The following is a 27,760-nucleotide window of genomic DNA, read 5'->3' as shown; positions in this document are numbered from 1 at the left end:
ATTTTTATAGCAATTTTTTTATATCACTTTTAATTAGTTATTATGAGTCATTTAAGAGGTGCCGGTTTCACTATTTCAATCATGATATTTAGTTTACTCTCCAAATTATATCAGTGTTGTTTAAATTGAAATCTGAAAGAAATATCATAAATTACAATAATTTAAAACTTAAATTACTTTTAAAGTCTAAATTCGCTATCAATACCACAAAAGTTTGAACAAAAAGAGTATTATAAATTACAATATCAAACAACTTAAAATAGTAAATTACAACGTCGAAAAAGTATTAGAGATTACAGTAGTTATCGACGTCATATTAATCAGGATAAAGGGATATTACTTGAAAATTAAGTTGAAAGTCGCATAAATCATACTAATATAATTATCAACTTAAAATAGCTAAAACTATATATAACAAATTTGATTGACTTTCTCAAATATTTCATCAGCGTCATATAAACTGAGATAAAAAAGTAGCACATTGGGCCCGTGCTAGCATGGGCTCCAATATCTAGTATTTGTTTAAATTGATAAAGATGCGTATAATAATTAAATTCAACCTTTACCAAAAAAAATTCTCAAAGTCGATTGACATTCTTCTACCACCTGTAAACTATAACAAAACAATATAGTAATAGAGATATAAAAACAATACAATTAAATCTAACATTTATAAAAAAAAATAATTCTCAAAGTCGATGAACATTCATCTATCGAAACAATATATCTAAACCTAACTTTTACACAAAAAAAATTCTCAAATCAGAGCTATCAAAATAATACAATTAAATTTAATCTTTACCTAAAAACTTTTTTCAAAGTCAGTCGATATTTATCTACCACGTGTAAAGTATAACAAAATAATATGATAAAAGAGATATCAAAACAATACAATTAAACTTAATCTTTACCCACAAAAATTCTTTAAAACTGATCAACATTCATCTACGACATGTAAACTATCATTTACGATCTGTAAACTACCACAAAACAATACACTAATAGAGATATTAAAACAATACAATTAAACCTAATCAAAAGGGGCGACTTGAATGAAAACAAACTAAGAAAATATAGTAGAAGTAAAAAAAGATAAATATATAACCAGGAATAGTATTTTAATCTAAAGACGAATTTACAAAAGTAAAAATCTTCATAAATATCTCTTCGTATAAATATAAGGTAGAGTAATATATTTATTTTAGAATTCTAATTATGATATATTAGAGATAAGGAAGGAAAAATGATTTATCTTTACTAAAAATACTACAGGAATTTTATACCTAAACAAATTATACTGCTATCACACATTCCTATTAAAATAAGGAAAGAAAATTGGTTTACCTTAACTAAAAAACAATACACGTAATTTATAATTTTTTCAAAAATATAAATTATAAGCAAATTTTTAAAAACCAAATTTCCAAGTTGTCTTTTTCCTATATAAAACTTGATCAACTTACGTGAATTCAAGTATCATAAATGAATATTAAAAAGAAAAAAAATTTGTATCACATGTTCTGATAACCTTCTTTTGGTAACTTAATGGCTGGAGGATTTATTCAGCCGAATAATGTCCAGCTTTACATCGTTTAATACTAAAAATAGTACACATAATTTATAATTTTTCCAAAAATATAAATAATATTTGCTTTTATGATTGTATTTATTTGTCAAACATAAAGTACTATAATTACGAATCTTTTAATAATGATGATTTTTTATTTTTCTAAAAATATATATTATTAGTATTTATGTATAATTGTAATTTAAAAAAAATAGTAAAAAGACGATTTTGTCTAAATGAGAGTGTTTTAATGAAGGGTAAAAAGTTCAAATCACTTTTTTAAGGGTCTTCACACTTTTAATATATTATAGATATAGATATAGATATATATATTATGTCGGTTTGATTCGGGTTCGGTTTGACTTTTTTTTTGTTAACACCAAACCAAACCAAGAATGGCCGGTTTTTTTCTAACGTCAAACCAATCAAACCAAACCATAAGTTGGTTTTTTTTCTTGGTTTGGATTGGTTTGGTTCATCGGTTCGGTTTGACTTGACGGTTTGGTCTGTACACCCCTACTTGTTGCTGCTACTTCCATAAGAAGAATGATTAGCATCACTGCTGGAAGAAGGGGAAGGATCAAAACCTGCAGATTCAAGAATCGTAGTATACTCTCCTTCTGATTGGACCGGAATATGGATTACTAAATCTTTTTTCTCGCCATTCCACTCCCAGGCTGCTTCTTCATTGAAAACAACATTCCTGTTGATAATCACTTTGCCACTAGTAGGATTATAGAGTCTATATGATTTGGATTGAGGACTATAACCAATGAAAATGCATTTCTCTAATTTTTCATCTAGTTTAGAACACATATTAACCAAAGCATAAGCTATACAACCAAAGACTTTCAAGTGGCTTACTTGTGGTTTCCGTCCCTTCCATGCTTCATATGGAGTTCGATCCAAAGCAACTTTTGTGGGAGAGATGTTCAGGAGGTACACAGCTGCAGCCACTGTTTCTCCCCAAAAGTGAACTGGAAGTCCCCTTCCATTAATTAGGCTTCTGGCCATCTCAACCACTGTACGATTTTTCCGCTAGGCGACTCCATTTTGCTGCATGGAGTACGGTGTTGAAATCTCACTGCGAATTCCATTCTCATCACTAAATAAATTAAAATTATTAGATAAAAATTCACCACATCGATCTGTGCGAAGAACTTTTATGTTGTAGCTTGATTACTTCTCCACGAGAGCCTTGAATTTCCTGAAATTCTCAAATTCTTTAGATTTGAACTTGAGAAAGTAATCCCAGCTCATACAGCTATATTCATCAGTAAACAGAAGAAAGTACCGACTCTCACCTAATGACTCAGTTTTCATCGGCCCATACAAGTCAGCGTGTACAAGCTCAAGACAACTACTAGCCCTCCAAGATTTTCCTACTAGGAAAGATTCTACTTTATTTTCCAAATATGCACCCTTCATATAACTCAAGACCACCCACTTTTGGTAAACCAACCACCATGTTCTTTCTAGTCAACAATTTCAACCTATTAATGTTCAAATAACCATATCGAAGATGCCAAAGTTGAGTTTCATTAACACTTTTAACAACTAACACATTTTTAATAATATTTGAAACATTAAGGGGAAACATATTGTTCTGAGTCATAGGCACAATTGCAACAGTTTGACCAGATTTCTTGTCACTAACAATGCATGAATCATTATCAAACAGAATAGAGTAACCATTAACCATCAATTGTCCAACACTTAGCAACTTGTAAGCCAAACTAGGAACAAATTGCACATCATAGATAAGTTTAGAATCACCCTGCGCTATTTTAATGGCTATGGTACCCCTTCCTTCAATTCATACTTGTTTGTCATCACCGAGTCAAACTTTACTTTTTCTCAACTTATCAAGATATCTAAATAGATACTTTGTACCAGACATATGATTCGAGCATCCACTATGAATAATCCAAACACCATCAGAATTATTAGTAATTGGAAAATGAGCCATGACAACTTACTTTCATCCTCAACTTTCTTAGAGAGATTGGCATGCTTCTGTTTATCTCTTTGTTTGGCCCAACAATATGTTTCAGTATGGCCAGACTTCTTGCAATACGAGCATTGCAAGTCACTCTTGGGCTGACGTGACTCGCTAAATTGTCCTCTACCTCTGCTGCGGCCTCGACCTCGGCCACAAAATCTGCCTCTTCCTCTACCTCTACCAAGAAAATTTGAGGATTTTTCTTTGCAAGAAAAAGACTCTTCTTTAGCCTGGAGTGCTTTTTCTTCAACCTTCTCATAAGACCTATTTAGACTATATTCATGAGCTAATAAAGAACCTATTAATTCATTAAACATATAGTCAGATATGTTCTTAGATTCTTCGATAGCAGCAAGCACATGCTCAAACTTACTGGTTAAAGACCTCAAAACCTTTGCTACAACATCAGTAATTTTATCTCCATAAGACTTTATCAGATTAATAATTGCAAAGACTCGAGACATATAGTCTTGCATGGATTCACCCTTTTTCATGCTTAAAGTTTCAAAATCACGACGTAAAGTTTGTAATTTAACTATAATTACCTTCTTATCTCCCATATACTCCTGCTGCAAAATTTTTCAAGCTTCATTGGATGTCTCCGTTACTGAAATTCTAGGGAAGATGTCATCATGAAGGGCTTGTTGAATCAGGAACAGCGCCTTCGAATCCTTTCTACAATTTTCCCGGAGCTGTTGTGCATGACCTTCATCCGGGTCTGAAAATTCCCATAGCTCTTGAGACTTAAAAAGAGTCTTCATCTTAAGACTCCAAAACTGATAATTCACCCCTTTTAAGATTGGAAGAGGCTAAGAATTTGAATTGGTGTTCACTGATATTTTTTTCTTATCTGAAGATGATGGATTTTCCTCTTACATTTTACAATCTCTCTTTCTAACCCTCTCTCTGGCTCCCAGGTGAAGAAACCTGGCTGCTCTGATACCAAAAATTGTTGGAAGAAAGAAGAGTAAAAGAAGTAGAGAAACTGATGAGAAAGAAAAAAACTTGTATTAATTTTTTTACTTCTCAATTCAACTGCCTAAAACAAGACGACCTAGTGCCATTTTATAGGCTTACAATTTAACCACTAAACCTAAAAAAATAGGAACTAAAGATAGTAGTGAAGCAGGGGTAAAACACTGCTAACAACGTGCCCACTAATTTGCTAAAACAGTGAATAGAAAAAAATACAGAAATTGACTTAGTAAAACTTAATTCCACTTAATACTAAAAAACAGGACCATAACAAGACTCTGCACATTATTGAAGAATTAGTCAACACCTGATTCACTATTAAATGGAACTTTTGTTGGAAATTTTACGGAAAGTGCTTCACCACGATCATTTGTAGGGAATTCTCATAGCTTAATGCGTGACACTGTCCTTAAGAATTAAGGATATTTCACCTGGTATAGGTGTATCCCTAGAATTCAACAAGCTCTTCTTGTATAAACTAAGAGCCAAAATCTAAAAAGAATTAAAAGATAAACCCAGCAAAATAAAAGAAGAAGAGATAGAATTGCTCTATATTTTTCTACCTTTCCCATGAGAATCTAAGCAACATATTTATAGCAAAGAGGAATAAATGCCAACGGACTTAAAAGATTTAAGGCCTTAAAATTAATGTCATTAACGCATTTTCATTAACAGAAAAGAGATATTTTAAAAAAAAATTAAACTATCCACCTAGGCTTTAACCTTCTATGGTGATGTAGGGTTTGACATAGGACCCTTACCATGTATATTAATATCCGAAAAGAGAATACATAAAGGAGGGGCACATGAAACTTTACCTCCTCATATATTAGATTGATACTGAGTGATCTCAATACTATCAGCTTTTGGAGATTACAAAAAGTACAGTTTGAAGGTCTATATATGACCATTCTTGAATGAGAGACTATCTAGTGGGAGTTTCATTACAACACTAAACGACTCAGTAAGAGCATTGCATACTAGCAACAAATTGTAACTAGGGAAATCAAGATCCCTTCAACAGATTTACAGTCCCATGCGACATCGTTCTTGACTTGAATCATCATCATCATCTGGTTCATGCCATTCGATTGTGATTGGAGTTTCTTGATAGCCTAATTCTATAATTAAGCATGTTCATTCAATCCATTCTCATAGGTCCTCTGGCATCATTGGGTAATTCCATAGTATTAGAGAAGTAATGAGCATTGTAATGTTGAAGGTTGCTTCCATATTTCTCAAGTGAACCTGCCACAATATTAGCCTCTCTATGCCAGTGCTAGATGTTGTTGTGGAAACTTTGTATGTGATTCTTGATCTTCTGTACATGGTGGTAGAGTTCTCAGGGAGTCTTGTAGATATGTTTGATAATGTTGGCAACCATCATGGGAATCCACCACTAGAATAATGTTGGTGTAGCTATTGGTAACACACCATTCAATAAAAGAGGCAGCCATGAGCTCAGCATGATTGTTGGTGCAGAAATGGAGCTTTTTGGCAAAAGACACGATTAAGTTTCCATTTCTGTTTCTCACAATACCAACAAATACCAGTACTGTGTAATGATAGAAAGAGGAACGCCCCAACCATTAAGAAATATTAAAGCCTTAAAGGCTATATTAAAGTATATGGATTGTTGGAAGAAAACTGTAGACATTAAATTGATTTGGTTAAGCTTTAAAACCAACACTATAATATTATAAAACAATTAACATATTAAATATTTATTCTTTTTGAAATATCCAACAACTTTCCTGCTAGAGCAAGAACTAGCATGAAAGTCGAATACTATCAATACGGTTGTTCCTATTTCATTTTCTTCTTCCAAATCCTTCTTAAAAAGCACTCACAAGGTTACTTACGAAATCTCAGATCTCTCTCGACAAGTTAGAGAAATAAGTTAAAATTATTTATTTTATGTGGACTTAACATTAATTTTTTATTACATTAAAGTAAAACGGGCTAATGATATTAGTTGGTAGACAAGACACGGGCCATGTATTCATGTAGATTTCATATGGGTTTGTATCAATTTTATGTTATTGGTGTGGGCTGGAAATAGTGTAGGCCTGTAGTAGACATGTGATCCCATTATGGGGGTGCACTAGGTTAAGGCTTTTAAGCCTATAAATATAAGGCTAGGTCCCCTCTCCTGGCTTTAACATAAGACGTATTCCCATAAGCTGCCAGCCGTCATAAGCAAAGGAGAGGAAGACTCAGCCTAGTTTGTCTTCGATTACGTGTAACCAGTGGCTTACAAAGGTACGACACACCTTTCCTCTCTCATATTCCGTTACTTATAGGTGTTCTTGGTTTATGTGAATCTGTGGTGTATTTCTCTATTACTTTCAACGCATGGTATCAAGAGCTTTTCACATAGATCTTGAACCCTATGACTGAATACTATGATGTATATTTCGAGAACCTCAACATGATTGAGTTTTGAAATTTGTTTGAAATTATCACTAATTTAATTTTCTTTTTCGTTGCGTTTCTCGGTGATAAAGTATTTATTTTATTTATAATATTTTTAATTGTATGGTTACGTGCTGTGTCACATGAGCAAATTAAGCAATGGCATGTTGAATTTCTGAGATTGAATTTGTTTTGTAAATTAGGATAAATAGTGTACACCAAAGTGACCTATTTGCTTTGCTTTATGAGATTTTTTTAATCCATTTTGAGTGATATCACTAAGTTAGAACATACAATGATCTGCTCAAAGGAGATTTATTGTGTGTTTTAAATTATTATTGTGATGAGCCCTATTATGTGAAAATATTTTAATTTTAGTAAATTTATCTGCCCAAAGGGGATAGGTTTCTAATATTGAAAATATTTTCTTGCCGTGCCCAAAGGGAGGGTTACTTGTTGATACTGTAGTACTCATTGTTGTAATAAGATTATTATTTTTATGCCTTGAAATTTTGATAAATTCATTCATGTTGTGTTGTGAACAGTTACCATTTATTTGAACAATGACAATGCTATGACAATGCTATAGTTGTGGTTCTATCGGGCTCTAACTTTAAGTGATGGAAAGAAGATCTTGAATTTGCTTTGGGCATGGCTGACATACATCAAACCTTGCATGAGGATGAGCCTCCAGCTCTCATTGATTCTAGTACAACTACTGAAAAAGAACTTTATACCAAGTGGGAGAGATCTAATAGGCTATGCATCCTTGCCTTTAGGATGTCAATTGCTAAGCACCTCAAAAGTGTTTTTTCTGAAACTACCAATGCCAAAACGTTTCTTGCCCAAGTGAAAGAAAGGTATCTTATATCCAATAAGGCTGAGACTGGAGATCTAATGAATAAACTTGCAGGGATGAGGTATGACTTTACTTGGGGTGTTAAAGATTACACACTTAAGATGGTCCACCTTCAGTCCAAATTAAAAACTCTTAAAATAACTCTTCCTGATACTTACATTGTCCACTCTGCTCTTAGCTCTTTGCCTGCTGAGTTTAGCCAAATAAAAACTGCCTATAATACTCAGGATGAATCTTGGATAATCAATGATCTCATCTCTAAATGTGTTATTGAAGAGGGAAAAATTAAAAAAGAGAAGGGTGAGGTTGTCATGTTAGCTTCTCATGATTCCAAAGCAAGCTCTAGAAAGAGACCTAGGAAGTTTGAAAGATCTAATAATCATACTTTTAAGAAAGGCCAGGATAAAAAAAAGCATGGTAAAGATCAGACTGATTATCCTGGGACCAATAACATGGTTTGTAAGAAAAATAATAATTGTTTCTTTTGTAAGAAGTCTAATCACAAGCAAAGAGATTGCACCAAATTTCATTTTTGGATAAAAAAAAGAAGTCAACAGAAGGTAATTATCTAGATCTTGTTTGTTTTGAGTCACACTTTATAGATATCCCTATTAATTCTTAGTGGTTTGATAGTGAAGCTATAGCTCATATTGCCATTTCCTTGCAGGGGTTCACAAACAAAAGGAAGCCAAAGGAAACGGAGTCAAGAATTAGAGTCGCCATAGCTGTCCAAGTTAAAGTAGAGTTCATAGGAACTGTAGTTTTAGACTTAGAAACGGGCTATAAGTTTGTTCTTGAAAACACTCTTTATGTACCATCTTTTAGATAGAATTTGATTTTTATTCCAGTTTTAGACAGATTTGGTTATGGTTTTAATTTTCTTAATGAAAAAATTAATTTTCTTTTGAACTCCCAAGTTGTTGGTCATGGAATCTTATCTGATGGTTTGTTTAAAATTTTCTTGAATTTTGATTTTGACTACAACTCTTTTAATTTTGAAATTGTTGGGTCTAAACGACCAACTTTAAATGAAAAAATCAGGCATGTTGTGGCATACGAGTTTAGTTCATATCTCTAAAGATAGAGTTGATAGATAGGTTAAGTCTAATATTTTACCTTTTCTTGATTTTGGGGATATAGGAATATGTATTGATTGCATTAGAGGAAAATTGACTAAAACAAGAAAAAAGAATGCTAGTCTTAGTTCTGATTTGTTGAAAATCATCCACATAGACATAAGTGGTCCGTATTCTACTACAATATGTGGTTTAGCTTATTTTATCACCTTTATTGATGACTTTTCTCGATATGGTTATGTTTTTCTTATTAAAGAAAAATCATATTCTCTTGAAATGTTCAAAGTGTTTAAAATTGAAGTAGAGAAACAACTGGGAAAGGTCACTAAGATAGTGAGGTCTGATCGTGGGGGTGAGTACTATGGTAGATACACTGAGACTGGGCAACAGATGGGACCCTTTGCCAAATATCTACAAGATTATGGCATAGTTGCCCAGTACACCATGCCTGATAGTTGTAAATGCCCCGAATTCTAAACACCGGATGCTACACGGTGCTTATGATCCCGAAGAACCACAATCCTAAAGAACCACAAGCTAACCCTTTTCTGGTACATGTAACTGAGTACTGCATAATATACTATAAAAATACGGAAAACAACTGGCGAAAACTTGCCATAAGGTTCAAAAACTAAAATACAACTAAATAAAGTATCAGAAATACTAAAGCAAATGTCTGAACATCTAGTCTGAAAGCCTCTAAACTGTCTGGATAAGGAGTTGATGGGATAATCCCCCAACTAAGTGTGTCTACTAAAATTTTGAATCTAGAAGTATATGAAATAATAGAACATCCTTGAATGATGAGTACTCACTGCTAAGTCTACTACTGCTGGCAGAATCTGAACTGCTAAGGGTGCTCTTGATCTCGTGCTTTTGATCCTATGGTATAAAACACCATAGCATAGAAAAGTATGCTTTAGTACGTAAGAATGTACTGGTATGCTAGATGAGGTAAGGCAAAATGCAAAGGATCATATGCATGAACTATAGCTGACTAAATAACATGAGTAAACTGAATGAGGAATACATGCATGAATGCATAAACTATTGCTAAAATCGTAGTAACACTGAATACTGAGTTCTACTAACTGGATTACTGATAACTAGGTTTACTGATGTCTGACACTTGATTAACTGAATCTGAGATCAAGCCCATCTAGAGGGTGATCTCTGGATCTGCTGATACTGATAATGATTGACCGAATATGAGATCAAGCCTATCTAATGGGTGATCTATGAATCTCTGGAACTATCTAAGCTCTTTATTGAGCTAATTAGCTGTATCTGACAGTCCTGATTTCTATATAGCTGAACTGAGTTCTATTACTGAGACTAAATCTGAAATTGAGACTACGGGAGGTATTCATCTAACCAACATGCCCTGAATATAAACTAATGAGGTTCAACCTGTAACCCCAGCTGGAAGGGTGTTAGTACCATGCCACGGGTAAAGACACTTCTATGGTCAAGTTTGTCTAACGAGTGACCCTAAATAAGAAGTTAAGCCTAATCTAATGGGTGACTCCTGGGAGGTAGCTAAGCCTTAATTTAATGGGTGACTCCTCATCCTACGCTGGCTATGTAGTTCTGGAGTACAGGGACTACTACTAATGACTTTGCCTCTCTAACGGGAAAGCCATCATCCCTGCCCTCGCTCGGTGCTGAATCCTACTCCCAACTGAATAGACTCTGAACTGATTCTTAGATTGTACTAGACTGAGCTAAATTTGTTACTGTTCATGTTACTTGGCTGATCTAACTAATTTCACTGGATTCTATTAACTGACGGAATACTACTAAATTTTGTTAACTGGCTGAATGCAACTGAGTTCTGAATTGATTACTTGAATACTATTGAGGTCTGAACCATATACTAAACAGGAATAGACTGATACTAAGATTACTGAGTCTTTCTAAGTCCTGTGACTGACTAAATTCTACTGATCGAGACTTAATTAAGAGTATCTTAAAAACTAACACCGGCTCTAGACAATCAGCTAAATTGTCGGGCATTAAATACCCTAGGACTCGATAGCATAAAAGTAAAGCATAACAATTCTTAAACAACATCGCAATCTTCTGTCATTCATAATACAATCAATGAAGTATCTCTTCAAGTATTTGAAAGTCATACACTTGTAGATGTATAGGCATGCATGCTAATGTCTTATAATTCATTCACCAAAGCCTTTCAACAAACACTTAGCATACATTAACTTGTACACAAATGGATATTTCATATTAACATGCTATAATGACACTACTTCATTCCCATAGGCATTTAGTGAAACATATGGGGAGCATGCTTTGGTTATACACTAAACAATACATCTAACTAACATGGCTACATCAATCAACATGTAATTGAAAGGGTTTATCATGAATATCTTGCAAATCTTCACATACTAGGATCAAAGCTTTCAACTTGTAATGTAAAGCATAAATTATAACCTAACAATAACATAGACATAAACTTCAATTCAATTATAATCATGGAAATCATAAATACACCATTTTTATAATTCAAAAAGGATTCTTGAGCTTCATGGTTGGAAGGAACCCATGAATCAACATCTAACATATCTCAAAATCTTGAATCTTGAAGGAGGTTAACTTTTGTTGAAGGTTCTTGAATGCTGACGTTTTGATTCTTGAGTTTTATTGAAGAAGGGTTTGAATTTTGTTCTTATGTTTTGATCTTGAAAAAAATACTAATTTTGATGTTATGGATGAATGAGGAGTTATGTGCTTTGATTTGTTGTAATTAGGGGTTGAAAAGGGTGGGAAAAATACCCAAAAGCCCTTTAAAATATTGTTTCAACGCTGTTTCAGAAAAAGTTGACGGTCTGGGTGATGGACCGTCACTTTGGTGACTGACCATCAGGAAAACCATTAATTTTGGACCATAAAACGGCCTTACTGCCTCAGTTGCGACGGCCAGAGCGACGGTCCGTCAGCTTGCCCATCGCTCCTAGGCAGCTCGGACAGCTCTCGGTAAAATAACTTTTTACTCCAATTCTGGATTTTGGCAAATTGGTATCATTGGAAAGATAATTTAATTATATATCTATTGGTGGGTCATGAGATAAAAATTCATAGTATAACAAAATATATGCTAATTTGAAATTGACTATGATAATATCCTTCTCAAGAATTCAATCGGTAAGGGACGTTTTGATTCGTCTAATAGCTAGGACATATTTGAGTTCTTAATATACATCAAACTTTATCATAAAACTATCAAACCACTAAAATTAATTTCTCATGAGCTTGAAGCATGGTTCTACTATCGGTTGGAATTCTCGGGGTATTACAAGATCTCCCCCTTAGGAACATTCATCCTCGAATGGGACTGACTAAGCTAAGATTTATGATAGACTGAACTTACTTAAAGGACGTGAACATCTGAAATATGTCTATATGACTGGAACTACTGATATACTAAAATTTTATGCTGAACATGCATATCTGATGCATGGATATCTGACTGAGTTGTTCTCATGAATGCATGACAGAAATTACTGATAAGTTGAGTTTCTCCTACTGAAAATGCATATCTAATGCATGAATTTCTAACTAAACTGACTCTTGAATGCGTGGATGAATATGCAATGCTAACTAATGTTAAGTTTGTAACAAAAATTTGAGCATAAAACTGAATGGGTTTAAGGACATGAAAGCATCAGGGAATTATAGTGTATCTCCCCCTTGGGACACTATGTCCCTCTAAGAATGCTTACTTTACTGGGATACTGGGAAAACTAAGGTGATGCATAAGGCACCTATGAATTGGATCATAACTAAACATCTGGTACCTGAAACTAATGCATGACTCATGAACTGAGTTGATCTTTCAACTACTAGGACTCTCTATCTTAGAATAGTTACATCCCTGAGATTTATGATAGCATGACTAGATGGAAAGATGAGAAAACAAACTATACGAATCTAACTATCTGATTGTTAAACTGACTTGTTGGCTTTACTAACTAACTCATGCTGAAAACTTAAGCTCAAATGGGAGCAAAGGATCTAATAATTCATATCATAAGAATGAAGGGCTTATAACGTACCCGAATCTATGTTAGGGAAACTTCCCTAATCATGGTGAGTCTGGAGTGCATAAAATTTGTTCTAACGCTGACCACTAGTGTTACTGGAAGTGGCACCCTATTGACGTAAATATCTACCCCTCGATCCATTTCTCTACACTCCCGCAACCTGTGGTCTGTCTTACCATATCCAAAATATACCTCACTACCTTCTCTGTATGCACCTAGGTGATTCTTACCATACAATCTACAAAGCAGATAGGTACGATCATTTCTCACACTACCCTGGGTTTTGGAGCCTGGCACCCCATCATGACTGTCATTCCCAAACTTTAGTACTAGTGCACTAGCTGAGGATGGAGCTGGGATAGAAAACTTCTGAATATGCTGGGAACGGTTACCATCCTATGACCCTGGCTGAGAAAAACTAAAACTACCTATTCTAGCTTTCTTATTCACTCTCTCTCTATCCTTAGATTTCTCTGCCTCAATCTACTGAGTATGCATCATCAACCTAGAAAGATCCATTTCCTTGTTGAGCATAGCAGTCCTACACTCCTTAACCACCAACCCCAACACACTGATCACAAACTTACTCATGTTTGTCCTAGGGTCAGCCATCTTCTCAGGGACATACTTAGACAAATTGATTGAACTTAAGGCAATACCCCTTCATTGTCATGGAACCTTGCCTCAGGTTCATGAACTCTTTTACCTTAGCTTCCCTCATCTCAAGTGGGAAAAACTTATCTAAGAACATATCCTGAAATATCCGCCAAGTCATAGAAGTTGCATCCCCCCTCTACTCTTCTTCCACACACTACCCAATCATGAGAAATATTCTTCAATGTATTGGATGTCAATTCTACACTCTACTCTTCTGACACATGCATAACTTGGGTGATCTTCTTCACCTTATTAAGATAAAGCTGTGGGTCCTCACCTGCTATTGACCCAAGGAATTCTGGTGGGTTCATTCTTATGAAATCTCTAACTCTGGCTGCGACTAAATTCCCATCTTGTAGGTCCATAGCCTGACGGTTACCCAAAATATTAGTTGTCATAGCATGGGCTAGCACCTGAAAAGTTACCTGAAACTCTGCATATGACGCATTCTTATTCAAGGGATCTACGGGCTGAGGTGGCTGGTTATCCTCCCTATGAACATAAGCTCTGCAAGGAGGCATATTCTGTAAATGAAAGGAAGAAATGGATTAGACTGAAGGTTTAACTTGACCTCATGCTCACTCATATGATATGAATACTCAAAGAAGAAAAAATATTTCTAAAACATCTCATAGCCTCCTGTCCATAAGTGTGGCGTGCAATACACCTATGCATAAGACTCTACTAGATGTAGCTTTCATACTTTCTAGGATACTATTGAATCTTAGGCTCTGATAACAAGTTTGTAACTCCCTGAATTCTTAACCCCGGATGCTACATGGTGCTTGTGATCTCGAAGAACCACAAGCTAACCCTTTTCTAGTACCTGTAACTGAGCACAGCATAATATAATGTAAAAATACGAAAAAAAACTAGCAGAAACTTACCATAAGGTTCAAAAACTAAAATGCAACTTAATAAAGAATCAAAAATACTAAAGCAACTGTCTGAACATCTATTCTGAAAGCCTCTAAACTGTCTGAATAAGGAGTTGATGGGAAATCCCCCAACTAACTCTGTCTACTAAAATACTAAATCTAGAAATATATGAAAAAATAGAACATCCTCAAATGATGAGGACTCACTGCTAAGTCTACTGCTGCTGGCTGAATCTGAATTACTCAGGGTGCTCTAGATCTCGTGCTTCTGAACCTATGGTACAAAACACCATAGCGTAGAAAAGTATGCATCAGTACGTAAGAATGTACTGGTATGATAGATAAGGTAAGGCTAAATGCAAAGGATCATATGCATGAACTATAGCTTACTGAATAAAATGAGTACACTGAATGAGGAATACATCCATGAATGCATAAACTATAGTTGAAATCATAGTAACACGAAATACTGAGTTTTAATAACTGGATTATTGATAACTAGGTTTACTGATGTCTAGCACTTGATTAACTGAATTTGAGATCAAGCTTATCTAGCGGGTAATCTCTGGATCTGCTGATACTGATAATGATTGACTGAATATGAGATCAAGCCTATCTAATGGGTGTTATCTAAATCTCTAGAACTATCTAAGTTCCTTACTGAGCTGATTGACTATATCTAACAATCCTGATTTTTGTATAGCTGAACTGAGTTCTATTACTAAGACTAAATCTGAAACTAAGACTGTGGGAGGTAGTCATCTAATCTATATGCCCCGAATCTAAACTAATAGGGTCCAACCTATAACCCCAGCTGGAAGGGTGTCAGTACCGTGTCACAGGTAAAGACACTTCTATGGTCAAGCCTGTCTAACGGGTGACCCTAAATAAAAAGTCAAGCCTAATCTAAAGGGTGACTCCTGGGAGGTAGCCAAGCCTTAATCTAATGGGTGACTCCTTATCCTATGCTGGCTACACAGTTCTGGAGTACAGGGACTGCTACTAATGACTTTGTCACTCTAACGGGAAATTCATTATCCCTACCCTCGCTCGGTGCTAAATCCTACTCCCAATTGAATAGACTCTAAACTAATTCTTAGACTGAGCTAAATTTATTACTGATCATGTTACTTGGCTAATCTAACTAAGTTCACTGGATTCTGTTGACTGATGGAATACTACTATATTCTATTAACTGGTTGAATGCTACTGAGTTCTGAATTGATTACTTGAATACTATTATGGTCTGAACTGCATACTAAACTGAAACAAATTGATACTGAGATTACTGAGTCTTTCTAAGTCCTGTGACTGACTGAGATTTACTAATTGAGACTTGATTAAGAGTATCTTGAAAACTGACACCGGCTCTAGATAATTAGCTAAATTTTTAGGTGTTAAATATCCTAGGACTCGATAACATAAAAGTAAAGCATAATAATTCTTGAACAACATGGCAATCGTCTATCATTCACAATACAATCAATAAAGCATCTCTTCAAGTATTTGAAAGTCATAAACTTGTAGATGTATAGGCATGCATACTAATGTCTCATAATTCATTCACCAAATTCTTTCAACAAACATTTATCATACATTAACTTGTACACAAATAGAGATTTCATACTAACATGCTACAATGGCACTACTTCATTCACATAGGCATTTAGTGAAACATATGGGGAGCATGCTTTGGTTGTACACCAAGCAATATATCTAAATAGCATGGCTACATTAATCAACATGTAATTTGAAGGGTTTATCATGAATATCTTACAAATCATCACATACTAGGATCATTCAGCTTGTAATCTAAAACATGAATTATAACCCAACAATAACATAGACATAAACTTCAATTCAATCAAAATCATTGAAATCATAAATACACATTCTTTATAATTAAAAAAGAATTCTTGAGATTCATGAATAGAAGTAACCCATGAATCAACATCTAACATACCTCAAAAGCTTACATCTTGAAAGAGGTTAACTTTTCTTAAAGGTTCTTAAATGGTGACATTTTAATTCTTGAGTTTTCTTAAAAAAGGGTTTGAATCTTGTTCTTGGGTTTTGATCTTGAAAGAAACCCTAATTTTGATGTTATGGATGAATGAGGAGTTATGTGCTTTTATTTGATGTAGTTAGGGTTTAAAAAGGGTGGAAAATACCCAAAAAGCCCTTTAAAACATCGTTTCAGCGCTGTTTCGGACAAAGTTGACTGTCTGGGTGACGGACCATTACTCTGGTGACTGACTGTCACTCCAACCATCAGTATTGGGCCATAAAATATCCTTACTATCTCAATTGTAATGGCCAAAGTGACGGTCCATTGCTGATTTGATGGTTCGTCAGCTTGCCCGTTGCTCCTGGGCAGATCAGACAACTCTCAGTAAAATGGTCATAACCTTTTAATCTGATACTAGATTTTGTCAAAATTGGTTTCATTGGAAATATAATTCAATTATCTATCATTTGGTGGGTCATGAGCTCAAAAATTTGTAGTATAACAAAAGATATGCTCATTTGAAGTTGACTATGATAATATCCTTCTCAGGAATTCAATCGGTAAGGGATGTTTTGATTCGTCTAAGAGATAGGACATATTTGAGGTCTTAATATAAATCAAACTTGATCATAAAACTAACAAACCACTAAAATTAATTTCTCATAATCTTGAAGAATGGTTCTACTATCTGTTGGGATTATCGGGGTATTATAGCAGTCCTGACCAAAATGGTGTAGCCAAAAAGCAAAACCGTACTTTAAAAGATATGATGAGAAGTATGATGAGTATATCTAACTTACCTGAGTTCCTCTAGGCTGAAGATATTAAAACCTCCATGTGTATTGTTAATCGTGTCTTTCCAAGTTAGTCCCTAAAACCCCTTTTGAGTTGTGGACCAATAAAAAACTCAGTTTAAATCATTTTTAAGTTTGGGGATGTCTTGCAGAGGTAAAGATATATAAACCTACAAAAAATAAAATTGAACCTAGAACCTCGTGTTATTTTTCATTGGTTATCCGGCTCATTCTAAAGGATACAGGTTCTATTGTCCTACAAGGAGAAGAATAATAATTGAATGTCAAAATGCAAAATTTCTTGAATTTAATGTTGCAGATAAGGATTATTCTCAGCATATTTCTCGTGAGCCAACTAAAAGTATTGAAGATATCAGAATTTCTCTCAATATTACCTTAGAATTATTTATGTCTGCATCTATACATGATGAACCTCATATATATGTGCAAGCTTATGACTTTGTACCTGCAGAAATTCAGGTGTCTAATATTGAAAAAGTGGTTCAGGCACCTACTATTGTTGATCAAGAGGCTCATAATTTAAGGAGATTAAGTAGACCAAGACGATCACTGCTATCAAATGATTATTTAGTATACCTAGCTGAAGGTGACATTGTTGATCCTATAACCTTTTTTGAAGCTTCATCATGTGCTCAATCAAAGATGTGGTTTGATGCCATGTATGAAGAGATGAAATCCATGAGTAAAAATAATGTGTGGGATCTTTTTAAAGGATAAAAGGTTATTGGATGTAAATGGGTTTTTAAGACCAAGAAGGATTCAAATGGAAACATTAAACGATTCAAGGAGATGCTTAAGGATTCACACAGCGAGAAGGGGTTGATTATAATAAAACTTTCTTACCAGTGTCATCTAAGGATTCTTTTAGGATAATTACGGTATTGGTAGCCCATTTTGATCTTAATCTATATCAGATGGATGTGGAGATAACCTTTTCGAATGGTGATATTAGTGAAGAGGTTGCAACAACCCCAAGATTTTGTTGGTAAAATCAGTGAGCAACTTGTGTGTAAATTGAAGAAATCTCACTATGGTGTGAAGTAAGCTTCTCGACAGTGGTAGTTGAAGTATGAGGAAATTATCACTTCTATAGGGTTTATGGAGAACAAGACTGATCATTTCATCTATCTCAAGATTAGTGGGAGTAAGTTCATTATACTCACTCTTTATATTGATGATATTTTACTTGCTCGTAGTAATTTGGAACTATTGCATGAAACTAAACATTCATTGAACAAAATATTTGATATGAAAGATCTAGGAGAGACATCATTTATTCTGGGCATTGAAATTCGATGAGATAGATCTCGCAAGTTATTGGGGATTTCACAAAAGGACTATATTGATTGTATTTTTGAAAAGATTTCAAATGGAAAATTATAAGTCGGGTGATGTCCCTGTGGTGAAAGGTAATAAGTTAAGCCCATAATTGTGTCCTAGAAATGATTTTGAGAAAGATTCTATGAAAGATATGCCTTATCCAAGTGTTGTTGGAAGTCTTATGTATGCACAAGTTTGCACTCACTTGACATTACTTTCATTTTCAATTCTCTTGGACATTATCAAACTAATTCAGGAAGAATTCATTGGGTTGATGCTAAGAAAGTAATGAGTTACTTGAAGGAGACATGAGATTATATGTTAGTGTACAAAAGGGTTGACGACCTTAAGGTAATTGATTACACAGAATCAGACTTTGCTGGGTGTCCTGATGATTTAAGGTCCACTCCTGGCTTTATCTTTATGTTTGTAGGGGGTAAAATATATTGGAAGAGTGTGAAGCAAACTCTTACAGCAATTTCCACTATGCAAGCAGAATTTAGCTTGTTAATGCTACACATTTCATTTGGCTTATGAATTATATTTTTAAGGACTTGTGGTAGTTGATTCCATCTCTAGGACCTTGAAGATTTATTATGACAACAAGGCAGCTGTGTTTTACTCAAAAAATAATAAATCTCTTCAGCTTCTGAGCATATGAAAATAAAATATCTAGCTGTGAGAGATATGGTTAAAGGGGTGGACATTGTGATTGACATATGCCTACAGATTTGATGCTTGACGATCCACTAACCAAGGGGCTAATACCCATAGTTTTTATGCAACATGTTCAGAATATGGGTATTGTTGAGTCATTTGATTTGTTGGGTTAGTGAGAGTATTTAATATTGTTATTCATTTGTCATTAGACTATTCACCTTATTGTTTCGGGCTTATGGTGATATTATCTCTTTAATTAACATTTATGCTATGATAGGTTTTGCTATCATTTATGTTGTTGATTATTATTGTGCACACTTTAATATTATTTTATTATATTAAGGTTTTTTATCTTATGTGTTGGCTATGTCTCATATTGATAAGATCATATTATTGTTTTATTAGATCTTTCTTTTGGAGACATATATGGTATATCATTCTACCTTGTGGATTTTCTGATTGTTGCACCATGTAATATGTTACACATGCTGAACCTTGAAAATTAATATTTTTTGGTGGAGCACATGTTGTTTTAGTGGTCACACATGTTATAACAGAAAATTGCAATGACAATTTTCTATGGCACGCATGTTGATTTTAAGCGTACACGTTGATATGAAAAATCGTTTGGAGGACTAATAGTGAAATAGCCTCTATTTGGAGTCCATGTTGGTTATTTCTTGCTACACTATCACATGATTTGGTTTAAGTCTACAAAACTTCAGTGTTAGTAATTGTGAACTGGTCTTGTATTGTTGGTTGATGCAAGTACTGTTGTATTTCAACAGTGATGTATTGCTTGGTTGTACTATGGTTGAGATGGCGTTCCACCACTAAATATTTATGGCCACTGTCTATTCAGCTCGAGAGTCATTTTCATAAAAATAAGTTTTCCAAAAACTTTTCTTTAAAAGTTAACGTTGTCCAAATGGGAGAACGTTAGAATTATTTATTTTATGTGTACTTAACATTAACTTTTTTTACTTAAAGTTAATTGTGTTGATGCTATTATTTGGAGGACAAGACACAGTCCATGTATTCATGCAGATTCCATATGGGCTTGTATCCATTTCATGTTATTGGTGTAGGCTGGCAATAGTATAGGCCTGTAGTAGACCTGTGAGCCCATAATGAGGGTGAACTAGGTTAAGAATTTTAATCCTATAAATATAAGGCTAGGTCCCCTCTCCTGGCTTTAACATAAGACATATTTCCATAAGCTGTCAGCTATCATAAGCAAAGGAGAGGAAGACTCAACCTAGTTTATCTTCGGTTATGTGTAAGCAATGGCGGACAAAGGTATGCACCTTTCCTCTTTCATATTTCATTACTTTTAGGTGTTCTTAGTTTATGTGAATTTGTGGTGTGTTTCTCTATTACTTTCAACAATAAATAGACAAAACATTAAGGCACGTGAATTAGATCAACCTTCCTACATGAATTAGGTCTATAGTTAATGATAAAGAAGGATAAAAGTTTACCCTACCTATGTTTTCCCCAAGTCAATGAATATAAAACATATAGTTGCATATACACTTTTAAACACTTCAGCATAGTTAAATCATGGTATACATTTCCACTTTAATTTGTTGATTCTTATAGTTAATAGTTCACTGGAAAGATTAAGTTGGTGTATTAGGGGTATCCCATAAGACTAAATAAGAATTAACTTTCTCAGTCGGTCGAATTTAGTGCAACAAATGTGATATCCCAAAAGCAGTGTTGTGGGATGTCCCTCACTTGGTCCCTTTTTCAATCAATCTCATCGCCTAATGTGGCTTATATATCAACGAATTTACTAAGTGAACCTTGAAAAAAATGAATGTGGATATTCCTAAATATTTCCACAAAAAAAAGGTTAATTGTTCCACTAAAAATTTAAATTCACGTCGAAGAATTTCATATTGGGATATAATTTATTTCCTAATAAAAGCAGGTCCCACATTAGGAGTAAAACATTTTCTAATAAAAGTGACTCATGTCTAGAGCTCGAAACTATGATATTTAGTTTTTTTCTTGAGTTATCTTGTAAAGGATGCTGGAGTATGAAAGTTTACCGGTATCTATGTTGCCACAAAGCCAATAAATATACAAGAGGGATTGCTCTGATATCAACCTCCACCTTCGCCCGTGAAATTGTAGATTAGAGTTACTAGGAGAGCAAACAAAGTTGAAATCTCCTAGGAATGGATTGAAAAAAGATGAACATAAAAACATATACCTTGCATACTCTTTTTAACTCTTAACCATGATTAAATCATAGTATACATTTTCACTTTAATTTGTTGATTCTTAAGGTTAATTCACTAAAAATTATGGCTAAGTTGGTTCAGCAAGGTATCTCATAAGGGAGACCAAGGACTGAATCCTACCTATTCCTTTCTCAATTGGGTGATTTTGGCGGAGATAGTGTGGTATCTCCAAAAGGGATGCTATTGGATGTGTAATGATCTAAAAATTTAATGAAATATGTGAAATTTATGATTTTACATGATTTGACTATTTTACCCCCTCCCCGTAGTTGTATTATGGTATTTCTGGGGTGTGGGAGTTATTGGCATAGTTTTCGACACATTTTGGTATCATTTATGCGATATTGTGGTTTTTGATAGCTTCAAGAGCCTTATTTTAGCTTATGGGGATATATTTTTATCTGTGCGATTGATGGATGAACGAATTACATCTGCAGCTCCATAATATCGATTTTAGGCTAGGTAGATATTTGGTTCGGGTGTCAGTGCACCCGAGCTCATTTCGACCTATTGATTGAAAAGTTAAAAATTAAAAATGTGGGTGTGGTACCCATATTTGGTCGAAACAACCTCGAATAAAAAATCTGAATTTGCCAGCATATCCACAATGTTAATTTTAGGATGATAAAATATTTGGTGTGATTTTGCATCTTTTGAATCTCATTTTGATCCTCAATTTTAAAATTGTGATTTTATATTTCAGGGATCAACTTTTTGAAAATGATGTTTTCTTGAAAATTTTACTTCGCTAACAAATCCAAAATATTGAATTTAGTATGGTTGCATAGTTCGTATGCATATATCGGATACCGAATAAATTTCGAGCACCCAGTCGAAGTCAGCGTTGACTTTTAAAAAAACTGTTGCTATAGCAGATTTTCTGCTATAAATTACAGATTTTCCCCTCTTTTGGGCCATTTTGCTCATTTTTCATCTTGTCTCTTGAGAGTTAAACCATAAAATAGTGTGAGAACTTCAAAGTATAGTTTATGGGTGCTTGAAAAGCTAGATTAACATTCATTTCTTGGTTTTACTATGGATTTAAGGTAAGAATTCACCATTTTTTTTTAGTAATTTCTTGATTAACTACTCAAAACTCCAAAAATCTTAGAGTTTGATTTTAAACCTCAATTTCACTTCTTTTCACTTGAATAATATTTTTATCTTATAATTACTAGTTTTTCATCAATTTAACCTTCAAAACAACTCTGATTTCTGATTTTAACCCAAATTTTAAAGAGTTTACCTGGTAAAGCATAAAAATAATTTTTCTTCAATTTGAACCTCATTTTTTACTCGATTTGATTTGGATTTTAAGCTGTAGATTTCTAAATATATGAGGAACATATTTTTGAAGTAAAATTTTGATTTTTCCCTGCCTTTCGAAAATCTGTTATGGGGTTGGAACCCTGAAACAAAGGTAGTCATTATGGGTGTCGTTGGTTTTATTTTGAAATATAGATTTCATATTTGATATTTTTAGTGGATTTCAGAACTATTCGTGAAAAGTAAGGTTGTGGGTTTTAAGTATAGCAGACCGATTTTGGCTTTTAAGATAGGTTATGGCTTAACTCTTTCAGATTAGGTTGGATAATAAATGATGGTACAAAATACATGTTAAGTATGGGAACTGATCATGAAAAATGACTATATATGTGTTGTGTCCGTGTGAGGTCCAATATGTGATATAATTATTAAAATTGAGATATTATGTGTTATGTGTGACTGTGTGGAGTCCTATGTGATGTTGATAGCCCTAAATACATGTGACTAACTGTATTGTGTTTTTGAAATGCCTAAAATGGTACCATTGGTGTATTGTGATATATTCATACTTGTTGGTATATGAGACATGGAAATTCATGGATGAAACAGAAGTAATGAGTGAATATTGGCTCACGTGGTAGTGGAATTGTAACATTATGGTTTGTTGTGGAAATACATCATGTTGATTGGTTGGGGAAATACTCATTTTGAATGGTTGTGAACATTGCATCATCATTCTCATGTCATCATTTCACTTGTTTGTTTTATTGCTTTACATATACTTGTTGTTATGTATATTTGCTTGATTTGTATCTTATGTTATGTATCTTCTCTAGAAATACTAAAAACACTAGAATACTGGATATTGGTATCAGATATTAAATTTATGGACCATCTCCGATGGATAATGCCAGAGAAGAGTTGTGGATATTGGTGAAACTTGAGGTTGTGTTCCAAACTTAAGGTTGTGTGCCAAACTTGAGGTTTTATGCTAAACTCAAAGTTGTGTGTCAATCCCATGCATCATCATTATCATCACCATCATATACATTGCACCCGTTTTAATGTATTTATATTGTGCTTGAATTGCCATATTGACTTTTCATCTACCTATTTGTTCTATATCTTGACTTGTTAATGTCTAATTGTTCTATCTTCCTTTAACTATACTTGATGATCTTGATTTACATGTCCTTTTGTCCTACTTGTATGTGATATTATGTATATTTGTATACTTATCTGGTGTGTTGTGTATTATATACAGATATTGTAAAACTGTTAGTGCAAGCGGTGTGGGCTACCATTGTGGGATATTTTCTAATTGCAGGTGAGGTGCCGTTAGTGTATATTTTGTATACTTTATTTACTAAGTTTCTTGGTCGGCCTAGGATACCTACTGAGTACAAGTGGATCGTACTCACACCTACTGCGCCCTTTGGGTGCACGTCCTAGTTTAAGTGCGTCTCAGATTGGTTGAGTTCGAGCGCCTTCAAATTTCTCAAGGTAGCAGTTGGACATTCATATATTTGGAGTTCACGTCTATCTTTCTGTATTAGTTATGTCTTTATTAGTGCCCGGAGTCACATATTTTCCTTTATGGTTATTTTTCTATTGTATTTGACTTCGAAATTGTATTAGTAGTTCTTATACTTTTGACACCAGGTTTTAAGACTTATGACTGCATGTGTTGATTTTATTCTTTTTTATTTTATTATATCTATGTGGTTGGCTTCGTTCTAAAAGCCTTACCTTGGGGTCATTTCTGTCTTTTTTCTATTGCATATCAGTTTTGGTGATAGGCTTACTTGTCAAGATTTGTCGCGACAAGTCTTATCATGACCCTTGTATTTTTTTGGGTCATGAAAAAATGGTATCAGAGCAGCTAGGTTTCATTGATCTCAACGGTGTAAGAACAGAATGTCTAATAGAGTCTCGCGGATTGATATGTAGATGTTCGTATCTATATTCGAGAGGCTATAGGACATTTTTAGGAAACTACCCTCATTTTATTCTTTATCTTGTGAAGTTCTTTCATACCTTATGTTCTGAGTTGTGTTTCACTCGTTTTGCGTAGCTGGTGTTGACTAAGTCCCGCGTGAGTAGTGATGCAGAGCCTTTACCCAGAGGGGGCGAGCCTCGAGTCTAGGATGGACTCGAGGGAGGAGACTACCCCGTGGTGTATCCCCCACTAGGAAAAGTTATAGAGGACTCCCCCCTGAACCTCGTGTTGAGAAGGTTGGAGGTGTGGGTCCTACTCCAGTTCTTCAGAGTTTGTTTGCCCTAGTATTGGAGGGATTGTTGGTAATTTTGCTAACCGTTTTAGAGGATTCTACTTTTCTTATGCCAGTTGTTCCTTTAGTTCAGAGTGTGGATCCTCCTGTTGCACTTGCTTCTGGTTTGGGTACTCCTCAGACCCCAAGTCCTATTCTACCTTCCGCGTTAAAATCTAACTATGCGGTTCCGAGATTAAGAGTTAAGATGTTATCTATATTACCTCCCTAGATAGAATCACAACCTACCAGATTTACTATGCCTCCTCTCATGGCTAGTGCAGTGATATCTTCTGAGGATCAAAAGAGGTTTACTTAATTGGGTCCTCCCAAATTTGGTGGTATAGTGAGTGAGGATGCCTATGAGTTTCTGGTTGATTATTAAGAAAAGTTGCACAATTTTGGTTTACTTGAGTCTCATAGAGTTGTTGGTATATTTTATTAGTTGAGAGATACAATGAGAGATTAGTGAAGGTCGTTTGTCAATTATAGACCCCGTGATTCTTCCGAGATGAATTAGGATCACTTCGCTAAGGCTTTCCTAAAGAGATTTGTGCCTTTCAGTTTGAGAGACAGTATGTGGGGTTAGTTAAATCATTTGGATCAGGGCTCTATGATAGTTGTTGAGTATAAGACATGCTTTCATGCCTTGTCCAGGTATTCCTATGATAGTATTTCTACTGAGTTTGAGAAGATTCAGAAGTTGGTGAAGGGTTTAGAGGTCTCTCTTCAGTTGGCTATGTCTCAGATGGTTGTGCTTGGGGATTCTTTTCAGAGTATTGTGGATCATGCTAAGATGACAAAGGGTATTCTTAGAGCATGATGTGTGAGCTAATGCTAAAACATTTGAGGCTTTTAACTAAGAATAATTGCGAAGTCTTAAGCAACTTTTGTTATTTTTGATTGCTTTATGTTTGATTTTGCAGTAGAAGCTAAGATGCTAGAGAACCAACAAGAATGGAAGGAAATGAGCTAAAATCTAAAGTAAATAGAGGCAAAGTGTGGCTGATGACATTTGTGATGAGTCGTCTGCCCTGTGATAAGCTATCAGCTTCATCGTCAGCCATAGATAGAGAATTGGCCTAAGTTGAAAGCTGTGATGACATTTTGTGCTAGGTCGTCAAGGAGCTGATAAGCCATCAATAATGCCGCCAGCCTAAGGAAGAACATGAGAATTGAGGAAAAGCCTTGACTACATTTGTGATAGGTTGACAAGGAGCTAATAGGGTATCACCGTTTGTTGTCAGTGTTAGGTAGCGAGTACCCAAAGCATAAAGGAAGATGACGACATTTGTCATAAGTCATCAGCCTCCTGATAGGCTATCATAAATGGCGTCACCTAATTCGAGAAATTTCTAAATTTTATTATTTTGTTTTCATAATTAGGGTGAATTATTTAAAGTCTTGTTTAGAGTTTTCTTAAGAGTTTCGAACCTTGAGTTTTGAGATGATACTTTGAAATTTTCTCTCTCTAACTTCTTGGCTTGAAAAAACAATTATTTTGAATAGAATTTAATCATTATTTTGGGATTTTCTGTTGTGATCTAATATGAGATTCACTAGTTATTGTTCATCTTGTCGTAAGTTTATCTTTCAAAGCATGAATTCATCTAGTTTCTTCGATTATTACGTCATGAACAGCTAAATTCCTTTAACCTGAATTATGGGATCTAGGGGTAGCTCTTGATAAGGTGCTGAGTGTTCAGGATTCGAAAGGTGGTAGGACTCCTTGATAATTCTGATGTTTTAATTATTGTTTGTTAGTTGCAAATGATAGATAACTACTGCTTTGATTTGCTTGAGAAAGAAATCAAATATAGTGGGAAGTAAATTATCAACAGGAACTTGGAAATACTAAACTTCCGTTTAATAATCAGCATTGTAGCAAGGTTGGTTAATTTGAGGTAAAATCTGGGCAGTGAATATAAATTCCCTAAGTTCGAGAGAATTAGGTAATTAAATGCTTAAGTAGGTCAAGAGACATTTAAGCATAACTTCGATAAAGATAACTTGTTGTCCTACCTACCGTGAGAATCTTGAAGCACTAGTAGCATCTGTCAAGTACCAAAATCCCTAGTGAACATAATTCTGGTTTTTTCATAAACTCTTCATTACAAACACTGATTAAAGTGATTAACAATTACTTGTTCAACTAAAAACCCCATTTCAGGAAACATCAACTATCAGTTGATTAAATTGCAAACAACTTAAGTTCACACCATATTCCTTGTGGGATTCGACCCCAACCTAGTTGGGTTTTATATTGACAACGATCTCTTACATTCTTGTTGAGAGGTGTAGTTTGAGCGTTATCAAAAATGGAGCCGTTGCTGGGGAATACAGTTGAAAATTGAAGTTTATGTGCGCTAATTCACTGTTAGTCAAGTTTCCTAGTTTTACGTTTATTTATTGTTTTTGTTTATTTGTATGATCTTTATAGTGTATGCCAAGAACCATAAGTTCCAGAGAACCGTTATTACTACCTAATCCATAAACGCAATGAATTGGAAGAATGGCAGAACAACAAGAGGCTGAGAGATTGACAGCCTTAGCTAGAGATCAGGTGAATATGCAAAATATTAGGCAACAAACACGACATCCAAATCCTGAGGACGAAGATTTGGGAGATGAGGAGTTGCTGAATTCGGGTAACCCAAGGCGTGCAGAATAAATAGT

General features: G+C 34.5%; 1 protein-coding gene across 1 annotated transcript; it reads right to left on the bottom strand.

Moving 5' to 3' along the window:
- Positions 1–2,969: 2,969 nt before the first annotated feature.
- Positions 2,970–4,129, bottom strand: LOC107868760. The gene is made up of 2 exons (XM_016715409.2): positions 3,547–4,129; positions 2,970–3,376 (listed from the first exon to the last, which is right to left on the bottom strand). Exons 1-2 carry the CDS (start codon positions 4,127–4,129, stop codon positions 2,970–2,972), a joined length of 990 nt encoding a protein of 329 aa, XP_016570895.2.
- Positions 4,130–27,760: the final 23,631 nt, after the last annotated feature.

Source organism: Capsicum annuum, chromosome 4 (genome assembly GCF_002878395.1).
Source record: "Capsicum annuum cultivar UCD-10X-F1 chromosome 4, UCD10Xv1.1, whole genome shotgun sequence".
Lineage (NCBI taxonomy): Eukaryota > Viridiplantae > Streptophyta > Magnoliopsida > Solanales > Solanaceae > Capsicum > Capsicum annuum.
This window is presented reverse-complemented; position numbering and strand designations above follow the sequence as displayed.